At 40.3% G+C, this 20,628-nt stretch overlaps 1 protein-coding gene across 1 annotated transcript; it reads left to right on the forward strand.

Moving 5' to 3' along the window:
• The first annotated feature begins 17,812 nt into the window (after positions 1-17,812).
• Positions 17,813-20,439, forward strand: krt15 (keratin 15). Its single transcript, XM_039657518.2, has 7 exons — positions 17,813-18,372; positions 18,660-18,742; positions 18,832-18,988; positions 19,153-19,314; positions 19,399-19,524; positions 19,885-20,105; positions 20,209-20,439. Exons 1-7 carry the CDS (start codon positions 17,872-17,874, stop codon positions 20,330-20,332), a joined length of 1,374 nt encoding a protein of 457 aa, XP_039513452.2. The 5' UTR covers positions 17,813-17,871; the 3' UTR covers positions 20,333-20,439.
• The last annotated feature ends 189 nt before the right edge of the window (positions 20,440-20,628 follow it).

Here is a 20,628-nt window from a genome sequence, read left to right on the forward strand (position 1 = left end):
CAGATCTAGCTTCAAGGGCAAGAGAGATTAATATATCAAAGAAAATACAGAAATGATCAGACAGTACATAATAACAATCGATGAAATGTTTAGACCCTTACTGATAAGTAAATCTAGAGTGTGTCCACGATTGTGTGTGGGATCAAGATCAAGTTTTTAAAACAGTTTTGATTTATTTTGCCGTATAGGTTTCTGCATTATGTGAATGATGAAATGGCAAAACAGTCAAACCTTGAGGTAATTGTTGATAACAGTCCTCAGAAAAGGCTAGAGAGTATTTTGGAGGCCTGTAAATAATGATAAAGTTTAACACGAAACCCAAATATTCAAAGTGATTCCAAATGATATTTGCTTAAATTGATAGACATCTTTAAAAAGAGCTACTACACCCTCACCTGTCCTCTCAAAGAAGTAAAGGTAAGTAGATGTTTCATTGAGGACTGTTGCACTGCAGCTGTCTTCTAACCAAGTTTAATTTAGAAACAAAAAATCCAGGTTGTTTGTGGTTATTATGTCGTTCACTAGAAGTGATTTGTTTTTAAGTGATGTTTAAAAAAGGGCTAACTAGGAGTAGTTCACTTAAAAACATTTGCGGATAATTTACTCACCCCCATGTCATCCAAGATGTCCATGTCTTTCTTTCTTTCGTCGAAAAGAGTAGGGAAAAGAGAAAATTAAGGTTTTTGAAGAAAACATTCCAGGATTTTTCTCCACTTTTTATCGCACAGCAAACTTAGTTTGACGTGTAATAGGCACCCAATTAGATGTTTGCTGTACAGCTTTTGAAGGCCTTAGACTTTCTATCATATAATAGAACAGCAATAGAAAAAGATTCAGGCACACTGGGTTTCCGCTTGTTCTGTAAATATTTGAGAAAGGTACTGTTATCATAGCGGGGACCCGACACATATCACTGAGAGCTGGTACCTATGTTAAGGGTTAGGGTATGGGATAGAATCTTTTTTTGGTCTCCATTTGGAAAGCTTATCATAGTAATCAAATGAATGACGTGTTTTGAAAGTGTAAAATTGCTGAAAGTTTTCTGTGATGGTTATAGGTTTGGGGGTAGGGGATAGATTAGATTAAAATATAGTTTGTACAGTATAAAAATCATGTCTAAGCAAAGTCCCTATGAAACACCTCTCTCTCTTTCTCTCTTTCTCTCTCTCTGTGTTTGTGTGTGATCCTTCATTTCACATTCCATCAATCTTATCCTTTAAGTAATATTCATTTAACAAACAAAAACCTGTGGATGACATCATCCTCCAGGAAGTGGCTTCGGTTGATAAACAACAGAAAACAACAGAAAAGGTTCCTTCTGCTACAGTTAAAGAATATTTCTAAAATCTCCAAAGATGGGTAAAAAATATCAACATTAAGTTGACACCCTTGTGTAAGCCATAACTGTAAAAATCTTGCTGGGAAATTGCTGAAAAGTACCTGTGTAAAAACTATTTCTACTAAACATTTGTAAAAAAAAAAAAAAAAAAAAAAAAAAACCTTTTTAAATTACACAGGTTAAAAATTAAAAAAGTTTGAATGTTATGTCATTTTAAATGATATTTTAATTAACAAAGTTCGGGAGGAGCAGGTGCAGATAATTAACCCAATTAGCATAAGTGGAGATCAATTAGTAATCAACTCAGGACAAGATAAATAACAGAAGAACACACCTTTGTTACTTGACAGTTTATCAGCATCCCACCTCCACCCCATCTCCTCACTTCTAGTTCAATCTACTCTTACCCACGGGAGGAGTGCACTGGGTTCAGGCAGAAATGCCGTGCTCAGAGAACTCCACCCGGACAGCATGCCAAGTACGCATAACCGTTATAATTATGTAGATGTGAACTAATGAACATGCTATCAAACACATTATCCAGATTATTATTAAACCACCTAATTTATAGGATTAAAGGATGTATTACAAATTGGCTAATTAAATACCACAATCTTTTAATGTTTTCCATATTAAGGGATTAAATCCAAACGATTACAAAGATAAAGATAAAGGGTTTGGATGGTGGATAAATTAATTCTAAATGTGGTGTTAAAATAATACACACTTTAAAATAATATTTCTGAATATGTGATAAGGACCAGGTTTCATTTTGCATTCACAACCTGCTTGCATTCAAGTACAGTAAATCATTAAATGTAAAAAAAAGAAAATAAAATAAAATTCTTGCAAAGATTGAAGAAGTGGAATCAAGTTGAATTTATTTTATTCTATTTATATGCTGTGCACTGGTTAACTGTTTTTTTGATAAATGAGGCAGGGATGAAAACCTTTTGCAGAATGATAAACAAGTCTTCCAACCTTCAGTTTTCATATGAAGACTTTGAGGTTCCTCGATAGAAGAGCTCTTGTGACTATTATTTATCTTAATTCTGATTTATGCCTTTACAAACATTATTGAGTTTCTCTCAAAGCACATTTTGGTTTGGCCCTGGCCTTCTTAATTTTGTTATATAATGGGTGTAGAGAAATTAGAGGCCAGATGTTCCAATGTCTCTTCCCATTTTTTCTTTTACAATGAGCTGAATGGTTGTCGAAAGAATAAAACCTTGTGGTTGACATCTTTTTAAAAAGTTGTCAATTTTAAATAATTTAATTAACATTATCCGGAACGTAAAGTGACTTATCATCAGGCCCTTGGCTAAAAAGCCCTGAGATGGCATCAGATTGATAAATGAGTCACCAGTGAGAACTAGTTTTGTCAAGCTCATTCAAGCTCTCACACTTAGTAAGAGGTAAGATGCCACACCCATGACAGACTCACTATCAACACAGCTGCTCTGCTTCACAGGCAAACCAAAATGATCTATGAAGCCATGGATTTTCTTATAGTCCTAAAAGATCATTCAGATCATTCAGTTTGCAAAGGAAATCAGTCATTTTGGTCCAGATATCAAATCCTTTGCTTGTGGAGGTCATAAACAACACACATATCACCCAATGTTTGTATTATCACACAGTGGGTAATTTAACTATATGGAATATATGCATGTCTTTTGTCTTTCAAATGGATTTAAATTTACATCATTTCTTATTTTCATGTACAGGGATTCGCAAACATTGTTTTGTCACCCGAAACTTTTTGACATATTTAACTTGAAGGATACCCTCAGAGATTTTAACGTAATAAGTTAATAGTTAAGTCAATAATCCAACAATACATCTGTGTGGTTCTCCGAAGTCAGTTAAAGGTCACAATTTTCAAAATTAAAATAATTTATTCAGATAATTCCTTAAATAAGTTTAGTATTTTATTATTTTATTTAAAATATTTAAAATATATAAAGTATTTCCCCCATATTGAAATTTTTTTAATTGAACTTGCAGTCTTTAAAACAATAAAAACAATTAATGTTTTTATTTGGCCACTACTATGTTTGTTAATCTAATTCAGTTGACATATTTTTGTTGCTTATTTTAAGGTTAATTTTTTTACTATTGGTAAACTATTGGTATTGAATATGATGTTGCCCCAGCCAAGACCCACTTTGTCATTGTCTCCTTTTATTTCTTGGCCTTTTCTTTATCATTAATTTTAATTCACACATGCTGAATATTTAATTTTATTTAATTTAATTTAATTTAATTTAATTTAATTTAATTTAATTTAATTTAATTTAATTTAATTTAATTTAATTTAATTTAATTTAATTTAATTTAATTTAATTTTTCATTTAGGCATTTTTGGTGACCACTAAAAAATAAAAATTTGAATACACTTGCTATAAATGATCTAGTCTTTAATCATGCCTCTGAACAGTTAATCCTCTCAACAATAGATTGAAAAATCCACCCATGGTTCTTGCATGAATTGTGCTTGTTGTGCATGACAGGTCAAATCCTTGACAAAACATGTTCAGATCATGAGAAATGAAAAACTCTAAGACCAGTTATCACCAAAGGTGTATAATTTTTATTTTTATATTTATAATTATTTGTATCTTTATAGCACTTCATACAAAATAGCATGTGTTTATATTAAATTTGATATGAGATTATGTGAACACCCCCTTCTAATTAACGGTTTGGTTAAGCTCATGATTCCACTATAGACAAATCTTAATGCTAGTAAATACAATTTCATCCATGGGCTTCTAACTGTCAATGTTTTGTTTCATAAAGCAATCACCCTAAAATCAAGAAGAACTAGTCAGGCCTGCATAAATCCCACACTTGAACCCCGTTGATCACCTTTGGGATGCGATTAAACACTGACTGCGAGCTGACACACAAAAAAAAAAAAAAACAAAAAAAAAAAAACAATGCCGGACCTATATGCTTTATGCTTAATGGGAGCAAATCCCTGCATCCAAGTTCCAACATCTATGTAAAGCCTTCAAAAAAGAGAAAAAGCAGTTAGGGAGGAGCTACTCCCTGTAATGCCCATGTTTTCAAATCAAATGTTTAGAAAGCAGATAAGGGTGTGGATGGTGTTGTGATCAGGTATACGCTTACATTTGGTCATATCTCTAAGTAAACAGCACTTTTGCGTTCACTCACAACTTTTGCATTCACTGGCAAACCTTTAACAACGCTCTCAGAGACTTCTTATACTCTCAGCAATATAACTTACTCCTTCACTCACCTCATTGGAGTGAAGACTCTCCCGCTCTCCTTCAAAATCTCTTCCAGTCAGAGCAGTATTAAAGCAATTGAAGCAGTACAGTAAAAACAGTCGGGCGAGCAGTCGCACAGTGCTCATTCAGTAAATGCATAGCTAAAAGGATGTGTTTTGAGTCTGGATTTGAATGTGGCTACTGTAGAAACACACCTGATCTTTTCTGCAGCTGTGGCTGGCATAATAGCTAAAAGCAGACTCTCCATGCTTAGAGTGAACCCTTGGTATTTCTAGCTGATGTGATCCTAATGATCTGAGCGATCTGTTTGGTTTATATTCAGTGAGCATATCTGCAATATATTGAGGTCCTAGGCCATTTAAGATTTATTTACCAGTAATAATTACTAATTTATATAATCAATCCTAAATGTAACTGGGAACCAAGGTAAAGAGCCGAGGAGTGGTGTGATATGTTCATATTTTCTGGTCCTGCTCAGAATCCTGGCAGCAGTGTTCTGTATGAGCTGCAACTCTTCTTATGGTCTTTTTGGGAAGGCCAGTGAGGAGTCCATTACAATAATCCACGCTGCTGGTGATAAAAGCATGCACAAGTTTCTCTGAGTCTTGATTGGAAACAAAGCATCTAATTCTTGCAATATTTTTCAGGGGATAGTATGCTGATTTAGTTATTGCTTTGACATGACTACTGAAACAAGGTCTGACTCTAGAGACACACCAAGATTCCTGACTTGATTTTTTGTTGTTTGACCCCTACAGTCGAGGTATGCATTCACCTTGAGAACTTCATGTTTGTTTCCAAACGCAATGACTTCAGTTTTGTCTTTGTTTAGCTGAAGAAAGTTTTGGCACATCCAACAATTCACTTCACCAATGCATTGGCACAATGAGTCAATGGGGCTATAGTCGTTGGCTAAGAAGAGCTGTGTGTCATCTGCATAGCTGTGGTTAGCAATTTGGTTCTTTCTCATTATTTGGCTCATTGGGAGCATATACAGGTTGAACAGGAGTGGTGCAAGAATTGAGCCTTGAGGGTCTCCGCAAGTCATGGATGTCCACTCAGATTTATGGTCCCCTATACTCACATAACCTCTCCCTTCTAAGTATGACCTGAACCATTTTAGGACTATCCCAGAAAGCCCCACCCAGTTTTTCAGCCTGTCAAGAAGTATGTTGTGATCAACAGTGTCAAATGCAGCACTGAGGTCGAGTAGTACCAGCACTGTTAATTTGCCTGTATCAGTATTTAAGCGCATATTATTATCTTTATGAGCGTTGTCTCTGTGCTGTGATGGGATCGGAAACCAGATTTAAGACACTTTAAATACATGGATGATGCACTACAGTACCCAAAAAAACAAGGTGTAGAACTTTAGACACTTTATGCACTCAAATGTCACCGCTTTAGATGCGTAGCAGAGGGGGAGGGGCAAATCACGTTGGCCACATTTATTGGCAATTTTTTGAATTTTTTACAAATAAAATATCTCTGAAGTATATTCCTATTAATGTTTACCTAGCACACTAGGAGGATAGGAACATGAAATTGTCAAGCCATGACTTCTTGTTTAACAGGAGTTTAAATATGAGGAAACACAAAGGCCAAATTCCCTTAATCATTCATCACAATGAGTAAAACCAAAGAATATAGTTCAGATGATACTGCTGGATCTTATGCTGCTGTAACACAGGGTTTGTAATATGAATGTATTAACGGAACAACATAATCGTTAGATTAAAAAACATCAGGTGAATCAGGCAATTTCATGATGATTTTAAAGCCCATCCATCCACCATCCATCCATCCTTCCATCCATCCATCCATCCATCCATCCATCCATCCTCTTTCACTTATCTGGGGCTGGGTCGAGAGGGCAGCAGTCTAAGCAGAGATGCCAGACTTCCCTCTCCCTAGACAATATTCCTCCAGCTCTTCTGGGGGGGGGGGGGGGGGGGGGGACACAGAGGCATTTCCAGGCCAGCTGTAAGACATAGTCCCTTCAGCGTGTCCTAGGTCTTCCCCGGGGTCTCCTCCCACTGGGACGTGCCTGGAACACCTCCCCGGGAAGGCATCCAGGAGGCATCCAGAAAAGATGCCCGAGCCACCTCAGCTAACCCCTCTCGATGTGGAAGAGCAGCAGCTCTACTCTGAACTCCTCCCGAGTGACCGAGCTTCTCACCCTATCTCTAAGGGATCGCCCAGCCACCCTGCAGAGAAAGCTCATTTTGGCCGCCTGTATCCGGGATCTTATCCTTTCGATCATGACCCAAAGCTCATGTCCATAGGTGAGAGTAGGAACGTAGATTGACCGGTAAATCGAGAGTAAAAAAGATACTAAAACTCCTCCACTTGAGGCAGGATCTCTTCACCGACCTGAAGTGTGCAAGCCACCCTTTTCCGACTGAGGACCATGGCCTCGGATTTGGAGGTTCTGATTTTCATCCCAGCTGCTTCACACTCGGCTGCAAACCGTCCCAGTGCATGCTGAAGGTCCTGGTCTGAAGGCACCAACACGACAACATAATCCAGAAAGAGCAGAGACGAAATTGTGTGGTCCCCAAACCTGACATGCACCGGGAAGAAGACTGACTTACTGCTGGCAATGCGAACCAAGCTTCTGCTTCGCTCATTCAGGGACCGGACAGGCCTTAGCAAAGGACCCCGGACCCCATACTCCAAGAGCACCCTGTAATGTCTTATCCAAATCCACAAAGCACATGTGGTTTGGTTGGGCAAACTCCCATGAACCTTCCAGCACCCTGTAGAGGGTGTAGAGCTGGTCCAGTGTTCCACGGCCTGGATGACAACCACATGTTCCTCCTGAAGCCGAGGTTACACTATCGGCCGATTATAAAGCCATCAACAGGTAAACCACCATCACCTGATCTTGTTTGACTTTAGCTTTCTTTGCTGTTGCAAATATGTTTAACAATCACACTGTCACAGCAGCCAAACAAGACGAAAGCTATATGCTCTTAGTTTCCTGTTTACACTCAGTGCATTTGGGGTCTACGTATATGACCCCAAAGATGCATATGAGCTATTGTACAAAAAACATTCCACTCTACATATGGGTCAGAACATCTTTCCAGGTGTGCCAGATGTGGACCGGATCTGGGACGTCACAATGTTGCTATGTGGGCATTTATATAGCGCTTTTCTCTGCTATCAATCATATATTTTGTTTTCCCATCCCATTTTTTTCCCATCGTAGGTCCACATTATGATGATACAATCCCCATGTTCTTCAATCATCATCTGTGTTTGCATTAGTGATGTCTTATATTCACAGATTGACTGTAATAATGCAATACCCCTAGTAATGTGGCACCAAAATAGACTGTGACCGACCATAATAAGATGATATACTTTTCATGCCATATTAATAACCATGTGTGTGATTCAACCCTCAAGCCCTTTGAGTGTGGAGTTTTGCCAGTGCTGCAGAGAACAACGAGTATTGGCACGAACTTTGCTGGGTGAACAAAACAGGAAGCTCAGTCTGCGGTGAGTCATGAACATTTGCATCCTGCAGGCGATAGTAGGGTGGATACCTCAACAAAAGGAATAGCTGTCATTCAAACAACAGAATCCTAGATATGTGTAATTCTAGGCAACAGTGGTTCATTCAGGGCAGGGCAGATAGGGTCATATTCCTTACTGCACTCTTAGAAGAGATATTTGAACTGTTCAAAGAGGGGGGGTTGACTGCTTTTTTTCTTTGCATGATTGTGTTTATGGGGTGAAATATAACATGTATTCGTGGTTTTTCTTTTTTAAAAAGTCTTATTTTTCATAAACTTCACCTTTATTGTCAGCCGCGCTCTCATCTGTCATTTGAACCACCGGTTGACTTCCTGAGTCTATGAAACCACTCCCTCAGAAACAGGCAGTGGGCTCAGATTGGTTAGTTTGGGCCGGTGTGTTGTGATTGGCTAAACTAAGTAGTGTGCGTTGTCCGGATTCTAACCCCATTACCTTTACGGGCGTAACTTGCATGTCATGAGCATGTCCAGATGTAAATAATGGTGTCGAACTGCAGTATCAGTTTGAGGCAGAATCAGACCGAGAAAGCGGCGATGAAGAGAGTCAAGCAGAAACTCACCACACATGGCTCAAACATTTCTGAATGATAATTTGCTAAGTTTTTTAACTTTATACACGTTTGTTTTACACAATAGCATCTGACTGGCAACAATAGCAACTGACTGGCTACTCAAACAGCGTTGGCAAGTTTCCGTTCTTGATCAAATCGAAAATAACGTCATACAACATATATACATGAAAAATACATTTACAACATTAGTACTTAAACAAAATTCAGGTCCATAATGTTTGTACGTGTTTGTTGACACAATAGCATAACTAGTAGCCTAGTGGCTATAAAGCCAGCGCTGGCATTTGAAAAAAATAAAACCCAAGGCTACGTCTGGAATTATACATGCAAATACATTTAAAATGATGACGTCTTAGCCTAATTACAGGTTGTGGCCCAACAACTGCTGCCTCTTGTTTTAAAGTTGGAACTAGGGAACTAGTCCCAATCGAGTCGTTTTTGTAGGCATTATTCTTCCTGATTTTTAAAAGACGATATCTACACTAAACTTTCAGCGCTGCAACTTTGCAGATACTGTTCATGCACCAACAGCAACATTATACACTATTTAAAATAAAAAAGTGAAATCACATTCACCCCCCCCCCCCTTTAAACCTGTTTTCTGACCTAAATAACTATAATGCTCAAAGCAGAGTATTGCAAAGTAAAGTATGCCTTCTTATTTTGCAAATTTTGAAATAAATCATATTACTAATCTCAAGTTATCAGAACTGAAGTTATTCAGAAGTTATTTTTTTTTAAATTTAAGCATATTTTTTTATTAGTTTTTTAACAGACAGTTCAGAAAATCAATTTTTTTTCTGTTCTCATTCATTTTAACACGTCTAACCATCGTTTACACTAATACAACTGCTTTTTCTATAATGGTAACAATTTTTAATGATATGGTTCACAAGTAAGTGTATAAACATTTAAATTACATACGTAAAACAGGAAAACCAAACACATTTTTACAGTATTAGATTTATCTAGCATGGTAACCACAACTGTTTGCTATTTACACACAAGATGTATGGAAGTTTAGCAATTTTTCATCAAGACTGTAAAAGACTCAGAGGTCAGAGGGGTGAGCAGAGCATATAAAAATATATTGTTGTTTTATGGCCTCTCTGCACTCATTCTTCTTTTTCTGTTTTGCTACTACAAGGCAAGAAAAACCAGTTTGATTCTCTAAAGTTTGAGTTTCGGATGAATCCCTCTTTTGTGTAATGACAGAGTTTTCATTGTCTACTTTAAAACTATGACACTATGTTTATGTAAGTTTTAGCATCCTACGCTGTACAGAACCAAAGAGGATGTAATTGCTTTTCTCAATTTAGATATAAAAAATCCTGATGTAACATTGGTTTTGACTGACTCTGAAGTATTGTTTTAGTTTAAATATAAAAATAGTGTTAAATTAGTCCAATAAAGACAATTTTTCATGATAATGTAAGAAAAAATATTAATATTAATAAGAGAAATATTTTTTTTTCTTTAAAAAGAAGATTGTGCCACACCCTGCTAAAATAAACACACTGAGCTTCTGAAACACATTCAGTAAAGAGCAGATAGAAAGAGCACTTAGAGCACCTGGTATTAAGATGCGATTTGGTTGATTGGAACACATGTGGACGACTCTAAATACAGGTGTAAACGGAGTCTAAAAATTTTCTCGTCCACTTTCAACCACTTCCAGAAGCCAGAAACGCATCCAGAAACGCATTCGACCAGATTGCTTTCGCAGTGTAGACGAGTGTGGATGTGTTCGAACAACCACAAAAGACCACCGACTCTCCGCCCACTGACCTAACATGTAAACATTATGGGAAGTCAAGTGAGCTAGCCAGATGGGATTTAAACTTAATTGGAGCAAGACCCAAGTTTGGTTTGAAGACGAAAAATCTAAACACAGAAACAAATGCTGCAGCTCTCAGTATGTTTTTCCGTCATCTCCGGGAGCATTCACGTCATATCATCTGTAATTTATGCCAGCTTATTTTGTCCAAGATTGAAAGTTATAAAAACAAACATACATTTATAGATCCTCCCCTTGAAGAAATCAGGACACAAGAGGTTGAAAGTGGACAAAAGAGATGGATTAAAACACCAGCTGTAAATGGGTATGTGTCTCCCTCATCTACTTGTGATCCGATCGACCAAAACGGATCTTAATACCAGGTGTTAACAGGGCCTAAGTCAGACAGATGTGTTCATGCGTCAGTTATATATTGTGTATTGTGAATACTATTTTGAAAAGGCAGTCTAAACTGTATGTGAGAACAGAAGCGAATAAGTAAACAAGATGGATGAAGCTTGCTAACACTTGTCTTATGCTTCATTGTTGTATAACTCCTGACAGACACCACAAATGGGTGTTGAGGATTAAGATGTTTTAATTATTCTTAATTGTTTTGATTATTTTAATGTCTTCTATGAAAAGCACTTTGAATTACCATTATGTATGAAATGTGCTATAATTATGTAACGGAGGCCAACTAGTAGTTGCTGTGCGAGTAAACCTCACTCCCCTCATGTCAATAGGCGCTCTAGCAATAGATGATAGAGGCTGCAGTCTTTAGTCTCCTTGTTAGAGCGCCCGACTCTCATGCCGGAGACCGGGGTTTGAGGCCCGCTCGGAGCGGGTCGAGTTGGACCCGGGTGGAGGGGTTACATAAATAAATAAATTTGCCTTGCCTTGTTACATTTTTTGCACTGTCGATGCTCACAAAGATGGCTGTCGCTAACATGGCATGCCCGAGTTTTTTCAACGCATGGTAGTGGATCTTTACAGTTATTGATACTACAGGGGATGCCTGGCCTTCACTGCCTTAGTACAGTGGGACACCCTTTTTTCTACTAATTGCCTTTAATTGCCTAAAATCTTTGCCAAAACTTTGCCTTTCTCAGAGTTGGGGTGATAGAACACATCGTCGCCTCAACATGGGTGTCACCAATTGTTGTTACGAAGAAAAAGTTTGGTAAAATTAGGATGTGCTTAGACCTCAGAGAGCCAAACAAAGCAATGATCGTGGACTCTTTCAATTGCCACACATGGACGAACTACTCTGTCCTCTAAAACGTTCTACTGTTTTCTCAACCATCAACCTGACTAATGCTTACTAAGTGCTGCTGCTTTGGGATTGGTTTCAGCAGCCACGGCATTTCAGAAGATGATGACAGGTTTATCAGGGGTTGAAAATTAGCTGGATGACATTACCATCTAAGAACGTGACATCATTGCCACAAATTCTGTGGTTTATAGTTTCTGTCATCAGTCTTCAACCACCATCCATTGACTATTGTTACTGATAAAGGTGTTCATGGAATATTGACCACCCTCGTTCCTCTCTTTAATACCCGTCGGTAATGGTGCTGTAGAGAGAGACAAGGCTGTCTTCCTGTGCGCTAAACTGACATGACTGTTCACCAAATGGTGCATTTCACTGCTTTTCCATGCACACCAACTACTCCTGAGTACACAGGACACACTGGACACACTCATTACACTAGACCTAATGTCTGGAAGCCTAGTTGGTTGAAGGACCTCACTTAGATCTGATGTTCTGCTCTGGATCTGATGTGTGGATGTGTCTGTGTTCTTGATGATGCATCTCTGATGTAATATTCTGTTCTTAAAAAGGGGGAAATGTTGTATTCATGCGTGGACCGTTTTGTGACTACTATTTTGAAAAGAAAGTCTGAACTCTTAATGTGTGGAGACCGAAGTGAGTAAACAAGATGGATGAAGTATTATTATATTTAAATGTTTTTGCATTCATTTATAAAAAAAAGTTCAAACTTTCAATTTACTTCAAAGGGACATTGTGATATACCGAATATCAACAAATATTTCAGTGTTTTTGCATTGTATTGCAAATGTTTATGTTTGTAATGTATTCTGTGTAACATGTAATACGTACATGTACGTACTACGGAATGACGTAACAGGAAATAAACGAAAAGCATGGAGTTGAGAAGCAACTGGCGCATCGTCTGATTTGTTTAAGTAAAAACAAACAATAATACAATGTTTTCGTAAACAGGCCCGCAACAAGGGAGCTTTACAAACAAACGCCATTTTCACGGCGAACCAAATAAAGTACAAAAGAGTAAGTTTCAAAAAAAGAGCATGTTTCACAAGCACGGTCCCCCTTCACTAGGCGGCCCCTCCCCTGTTGTAACACTGACTCCCCCACACACAAATGCCTTTACAGTTAATCAAACACTCAACGTATGCAAAAATCACATTATAAGGGTATCAGGTCCCCCTATGTTAGGCGGCTCGTCCCAATCAGTGTGTCAGTCACACGGTTTCTAGCCTGGCAAGCCATCCCTGATGTGTTGAGTTTGGTCATAAACACTATAAAGTGAGGCTACTCGCTCCAATTCACTCGCAAACCCCAAAAGTTTCAAGTGGTTATCGAGACCTCAGTGAGAAGTGTTCAATAAAATTCAATGAACAGACATCACTTCGTAAGAGACACTCTGAGTCAAATTAATAAAAGGAAAAAGGTTTATTATTCTTGCAAGAACAATAAGGCTCAGTCACCAACACAGATTACTGTGAAGTGAAGACGTGCAGAACACAGGCTGGGGTGAAGTCTAAATAGCTCTCCCCCAAGGTTATTTATTGCAAGCCAAGCCTTCTCTGTAAATTTCCACAAAGCCATAAGATTCATGATGTCAGGTTACATTTACTAACCCCCTCTATCCCCCCCAGTCTAAGATGACCTCTGACCCGGCCGGTCCTCTGGTGCCTAGCTCCACTCTTGATAAGGGAAAACAAATCACTTCCTTCAGACCATAAGACATTCCTCCGTGGTTACATATTGGAGGTGAACAGATAATATAGAAATAAGAAAACATAAGATCCAATAATCATATGTAATACATGTAAGGTTAAAATTTTCCCCAACAGAAGCGACATGGGTCATGTGCTTCGCAAATGCATAATTTATTAGCAAAAGGTGCGATAGGATTTGTCCCCCTTGCGCTAAAACAGGTTTTCACAGCCTTTATTTTATAATTCTGAAAAGAGACGGCCGCCTCAGACCCATATTAGATTTGAGGCATTAGGACAAGGCTCTCATGAGATGACCCTTTAAAATGTTTACTATCCTCATGCAAATTCGCCTGGGGGATCGGTTTGTCACAATGGATCTGAAAGATACTTACTTTCACATTCCAAAAAAACTCGTCACAGGCCATTCATGAGATTCACCTTCGAGGGACAGGCTTATCAATACACAGTTCTGCCGTTTGGTTTGTCTTTGGCACCCTGCAGATTCACAAAGTGTGTGGATGCAGCACTTTCTCCTCTGAAACAGAGGGGAGAGCGCGTGTTGAATTATTTTGACGACTGGCTGGTGCTGGCACAGTCAAGAGTCGAGCTACTAGCTCACAGGTATTTGATTCTCAGCCAGGGGTTTCACAAATTAAGATTTCAAAGAGCAAGCTGTCCCCATGCCAAAGTGCGATCTTTCTGGGCATAGTCCTAGACTCGGTGACGATGAAAGCGCAACTCACACCAGAGCAAATGGTCTCAGTGCAAGCTCTTGCAGCCTTGTTCAGAGCGTGCAATCCCTTGAAGAAGTTTCAGAAACTGCTAGGTCTAATGGCAGCAGCATCGCCAGTCCTCCACATGGGATTACTGCACACGCGCCCACTGCAGATCATGGTGAATTGCGTTTGTTTAAGGACCCTGATTCCCTGGCGGGTTCAGGACTGGTACCAAGAAGGTGTGACAATGGGGACAATTTTCAGGAGGAAAGCAGTATAGATGCATCGAGCCTGGGTTGGGGAGTGCTAAACGAGGGCGCACCTGCATCCGGCCTCTGGTCAAGCACGTAGCAGAGCTTACACATCAACTGTCTGGAAATGAAAGCAGTTGGTTTGGCCCTGAAGACATTTCTGTCGAACCTCAGGGGTCACCACGTCTTAGTCTGCATGGACACTAGTAGTGGCCTACATAAATTGCAAGGGGACATCACGTCAGGTGACCTGCATGCTTTGGCGAGAAATCTCTCTTATGGGCACAGAACAAATTGAATTCACAAGTCCAGAATTTGGGTGCGGATATGCGCTCTTGGGGCAACACTCCCCTCGGCGAGTGGTCCATGAACTCACAGACGGTCAGTCTGATATGAAAGCCCACTGCAATATGTTCGTCAAAGGCCCAACCGTCCCCTGTATACTTTCCCCCCGTCTCAGTGATTCCACAAGTCATCAAACGGGTCCGAGAGAGCGAGTGCCAAGTCCTTCTGGTGGCTCCTCTCTGTAAATCCAGACCATGGTTTCTGGAGCTGGTTCAGTTATTGGACACAACTCCATGGCCTGTCCAATGAGGAAAGACCTCCTCACTCAAGCGAAGGGAACGATGTGGCGTTTTTGGCCCGATCTATGGGCCCTCCATGTGTGACCCCTAAACAGGTATCCGGGGACCTTCCTGTAAAGGTGTTGAACACTACTTATATCTGAAGTTGGACCCCGTCGACTCAGCTGTTTTTTTTTCCAGCTGGTGCTCGAAAAACCATATACTGTAGACCCAGAGTCATGTGAAATATCAAATGTGGTTCTCTCATTCCTACTGGAGCTCCCATCCACGCTCAAAGTATATAAGCCAGCCGTTGTAGCACACCATGTTCTGGTGGCTGGCCAATCACTTTGAAGAAACAACCTGGTCGTGAGATTTCTGAAGGGTGCTAGGAAGATCAACCCCTCCAGACCACCCTCTGTGCCACCATGGGTCCTCTCCACAGTCCTGGGGGGACTTTGAGGGGTCCACCTTTTGAACCGCTCCAGTCAGTTGATCTTAAACCTCTCTTTTTGAAGACCGCCCTCCTGTTGGCATTGGCATCTAAGCGAGTGAGGGATCTGCAGGCTCTCTCTGTGAGCCTGGCATGTCTGGAGTTTGCTCAAGATAACTCTAAGATCATCCTCAAGCTCAGCTCGGTATGTGCCCAAAGTGCTCTCAACACCTTTCAGAGCACAGGTGGTGACGTTATTGGCTCTTCCCCCTTCTAAGAGGATGGGGAGGTTAATCTTCTCTGCCCTGTTAGGGCGCTGAGAATTTATCTGGAGCGTTCTGCGTCGTTTGGACAATCAGAACAGCTTTTTTTTCTGGTTTGGTGGTAGATCCAAAGGGGATTCAGTCAATAAGCAAAGACTGTCTAAATGGATAGTGGATACTATCGTGATGGTTTCTACCTCAGGGTCAGGATCAGGGCCCATTCGACCAGAGGCATGGCCTCATTATGGGCTTGGTCATTTGGCTATCCCATTCAGGATGTTTGTGATGCGGCCGGTTGGTCCTCGCCTTCCACGTTTATGAAATTCTATAATATGGAGGATCCTTCCCCACAGCCGAAGGTGCTTTCGGTACGATTTGGGCCTGAATGTGTCCGGTCGTGTCATTAATATTATGGTGAACAGTCACATTCACATAAATATATGAGTTTAAATATATGAAATAAATAAAGCTACGCAATTTGTTCCCTAACTCAGGTAACCATGAGTAACCAAGTAGTTTACAAGACATTATGTAAAACTATGTGAAAAAAGTGTAAACCTAACTACAAGCCAAGTATACTTACAATACTTAGTTATACTTTTAAAGTAGCACTAATAAATCTCGATTAAAAGATTGATTAGGCTACAAGTATAGGCCAAATATAAATAGACTTTTCTGTCAGTATAAGTCAAATATATTTAAGTGTGAAAGACGTATACGTAAAAAGTAAACTGAAAGTATCCTTTCTTTTTTTGTTGTTGTTTTAAAGAAGTAGCTAGCACACATGAATAAACGTCTTTTTTTGCTGCTTTTGTAAGCAGTATATTCTCACAGTGAAAGTATAAGGCTGACATAGATTAACTCCCGCATGACATGCTCACAAAAGCGTGCACATAAAAATGTCTTTTAAATCAAAAAGCTAGCATTCTTTCAGTAACAAGGTGATCATTTAATCCGAATTCTTTTGCATTTATCATCTGAATAAAGCAGAGCTTACAGGAAAGCAGGTAAGAGCTTGTTTGAAATCAACAGATGGGTCAGATTTATCTTCAGTATCTAATGAAATTAACCTGAACCTATCATTCATCACCTTATAACCGCAGGCACATTCAATGAAAATTGATGAATTACTTGACATGTACACTAGATCCGTGTTCAGTTATGCTTGCCGCATTGTTTTCGCTTGATTGTGTAATGACAGCTTTACAAAAGTACAATGCAACCTCTGTAAATGCATTCAAACTAGCAATTACTCAACTAATGTACTACTACTTCATGCAGCAGCATTTTTAGCTGAAGATAAAACTGAAGTAGTTTAATTTCATGCTTTCCAAAGCAAAGCTTCAGGCCTCAATTGAAAGTTTCTTATGCATGCAATAATTTTCCTCAGATAGAAGTGAAGCCTTCTGGATTGGTGTATATCTGACTCATTTTTAAAGCTCTCAGAAAAATACTGTTACGCAATACGAGCGGTACCATGCTAGCACGTCTCCAGATGCCTCTTGAGTCATTTAAAAGTTCACTTTGGAAAATGTTTTCTCTCTCTCTCTCGAATGTTTTTTTTTTTTTGTTCTGTTCATGTTTGAAAAGACAAAGGGAGGTCTGTACTGGGGAAGCTGGCAGCATTCCACGTGCAAGAGACCATTTCACTGTGTGCTTTTAGCTTGCTGTTTATAAGTGTTTATCACATCCAGCACTCTGTTGTCCTGGAAACGCCGCTGGCAGGCGCAGGTCATCCTGTCAGCACACATGTTATGAAGCCTGTAACACAGACCGTATGGCAGTAACATGAGATACTATGCAGGCGTGCATGGGAAAATCCTCACATCAAAACAATCACGTCCTGTGAAAACATTGTCAAGTTATTTCGGCATGCATATTTTGAGATAAGATATGTGCATATGTATTGTCTTTTGCACATAACCCTGGGCTCTCAGAGATCAGTCAACAATTCATGTCATTTCACCTGCCAGATCCTCTCCCTCCAGGCATGTGCTGGGCGGGGAGTGAAGTTTTGAGTTCATGTTGTCCCCTCACCCCCTCCTCCATCTCTACCTCCACCCACCCCTTACCTCATCCCACAAACATATAAAAATCAATCAGCCTCGTCAGTGAACCGCATTCCTTCTCCTTCCACGAAAAAGGCTCTCTCCTCTGCTCCTCAACAATGACGTCCTTCAGCAGCCGTAGTTTTGTGTCTTCTGGAGGGGGCTTCGGTGGAGGCTCCATGCGGGGTGCTTCTCTAGGACGCATGTCTCAGTCTTCATCGATCGGCTTCGGAGGAGGTGGCCGCTCAGGCGCCATGCGTGCTGGAAGCATGTATGGGGGTTCAGGAGGCCAAGGTGTCCGTATCTCTTCTGCGTCAAGCACCTTTTCAGCTGGTGGTGGAGGTGGTGGTGGAGCAGGTTATGGCTTTGGTGGTGGAGCAGGCTTCTGTGGCTTTGGTGGTGGCGGTGGCGATATGGACCTCAACGTGACCGTCAATGAGAAAGCAACCATGCAGAACCTGAACGACCGTCTGGGATCTTACCTGGAGAAGGTGCGCTCTTTGGAGAAGGCCAATGCAGATCTCGAACTGAAGATCAGAGAGTTTCTGGAGAAAAAAACCTCACCTTCTGCAAGAGATTACTCTGCCTACTACGCCACAATCAACGACCTGCAGGATAAGGTACTGCTACTGTAAACTTTGCAACATATCTTGCACAAGAAATGCATTATTTCATAGCTGCAGGATGATGGGTGTGGTCATGTGCTCATTGAGTTTTCTGCATGTCAAAATGAAACAAAGCCACTCGAGTGCATTGTACAGATATGTGTGTCACGGTTGCTTCCCAAAATTTTGCTTAAAAGTGCACAATTACATGGGTGTATCTGACAGTATTTGCGTTTTGGAAGCTAAATGTGCTGTGCATTTGCAAAAAGCTCATTGTTTGAATCCTCTCTTGTCTCTGACAGATTCAAGATGCCACCCGTGTCAATGGAGGAGTCTACTTGGGCATTGACAATGCAAAATTAGCCGCTGACGACTTCAAGAACAAGTAAATCCAAGCCTACAGTTTATGAAACTTTTTTTGCTCTTACTTTGGTGAAAAGTTGCTGATAAGCTTCTCTGGTTTGACCCATTCAGGTATGAGAATGAGTTGAATATGCGTCAGTCTGTGGAGGCAGATATTGCTGGGCTGAAGAGACTCCTGGATGAACTGACATTGTCAAGATCTGACCTGGAGATGCAGATTGAGGGCTTAAAGGAGGAGATTATCTTCCTCAAGAAGAACCACGAAGAGGTAAACCACTTAAAAACATGTCCAAATTTTTTGATCTTTTGTTCCTTTGACCTTGCCATGAGATGAACTAACAAGGCAGTCAAATGTGGGTCTAAAAAGCACTTTAAATTTGAGGTATGCGCCTCAGGGTTCACATAAAGCATCTTGAATTCTTCTCTTTGTAGGAACTGGCTGCCATGCGCTCTCAAATGACTGGTTCGGTGAACGTGGAGGTGGATGCGGCTCCTCAGGAAGATCTGAGCCGTGTGATGGCTGAGATCCGTGAGCAGTACGAAGGTGTCGCTGCCAAAAACCGACGTGAACTCGAGTCCTGGTTCAAATCCAAGGTAGAAGAGGGCCAAGACTAGTCTAGAACCAAGTTTAATTCTTTAGAGACGCTCGACTAAACTCTGAATGTTATTTATCTGCAGTCAGAGACGGTGATTAAGGAGGTTGAGGCCAATACAGAGACCCTACAAGTATCCAAGACTGAAATCACAGAGCTTCGACGCACACTCCAGGGCCTGGAGATCGAGTTACAATCTGAACTCAGTAAAGTAAGTGTGTGTGTTGGGATACATCTAGCAATGTGGTAATGGCTGCTGAAATAAAACATTTTAAACCATTCTAAGCAGGTCTTGGCTGTTTTAAGCTACATTGGGCGAACTGGTCACCCAGCAAGGCCAAGATTGTGTTCTGTTTGTTTATTTAGTAGGCCAGCAGCCAGGTCGACAAGTGCCCAAAACCCCTCTGAAACCTGCAAATCAGATAATCCTGACCATTCAGGGGGACCTGAAATTAATGGCAATTCTATACAGTTTTTCAGCAGCCTGATTGAACGTCTACCATTTTTGTACAAAACATACATATTCCACTCTGCACTAATAAATATCATCACCTCCACTCTTATTTTACAGAAAGGGTCTCTTGAGGCAACTCTTAGGGACACACAATCTCGGTTCTCCAACCAACTGCTTCAACTGCAGGCTCACGTGACAAGTTTGGAGGAGCAGATTGTTCGTGTCAGAGCTGACACAGACAGACAGTCTCAGGATTATATAATGCTGTTGGACATCAAGGCCCGACTGGAGATGGAAATCGCTGAGTATAGGAGACTGATGGATGGAGAAGCAAGCAGGTAGGTTGATAGTGATGCTCTAAAATGAGTGGGTTTGTCACTGGGTTTTTATTATATCTGAGGAACGTGGATCAACATATTCTCTCTTTGTCGCCATTATCAGTTTCAGTGTAGGAGGAGGAGGAGGAGGAGGAAGCAGCAGCAGCAGCTCTACCAAAACTGTCATGGTGAAGACCATTGTTGAAGACATTGTTGATGGGAAAGTGGTGTCATCTAGTACAAAATAAACAACAAACACCATCACAGAGTGCCCAGCCATCTACACCCTGTCACACCAGTCTTCAGGCCTTGTGCTGCACTATTGTTAAGAATAAAATCATTGATGGAGCAGAAACACTGTGATTGTGATTTGTCTCATCTTTTTAGTGTTTATTGTTAAATGATTGTTTCTTGATCCCTATACATTTTGAGATTTGTGGATGCTTGCAGTACATCAGGCATACATGCTTGTCATTTAACACTTGGAAACAAAGAGCTGAAAGAGTTTGCACAGGAAAAAAAAACTAAATTACTTTCATATAAT

This window comes from Pimephales promelas, chromosome 21 (assembly GCF_988280905.1).
Source record: "Pimephales promelas chromosome 21, fPimPro1.hap1.1, whole genome shotgun sequence".
NCBI lineage: Eukaryota > Metazoa > Chordata > Actinopteri > Cypriniformes > Leuciscidae > Pimephales > Pimephales promelas.

What these genes read in the sequence shown, in the direction of transcription:
- krt15 (XM_039657518.2), top strand. Translation starts at nt 17,872, where the DNA reads ATGACGTCCTTCAGCAGCCGTAGTTTTGTGTCTTCTGGAGGGGGCTTC. An exon ending in TCAAGAAGAACCACGAAGAG is followed by an intron (nt 18,989 to 19,152) that starts GTAAACCACTTA and finishes TTCTCTTTGTAG; the next exon opens with GAACTGGCTGCCATGCGCTC. An exon ending in TACAATCTGAACTCAGTAAA is followed by an intron (nt 19,525 to 19,884) that starts GTAAGTGTGTGT and finishes CTTATTTTACAG; the next exon opens with AAAGGGTCTCTTGAGGCAAC.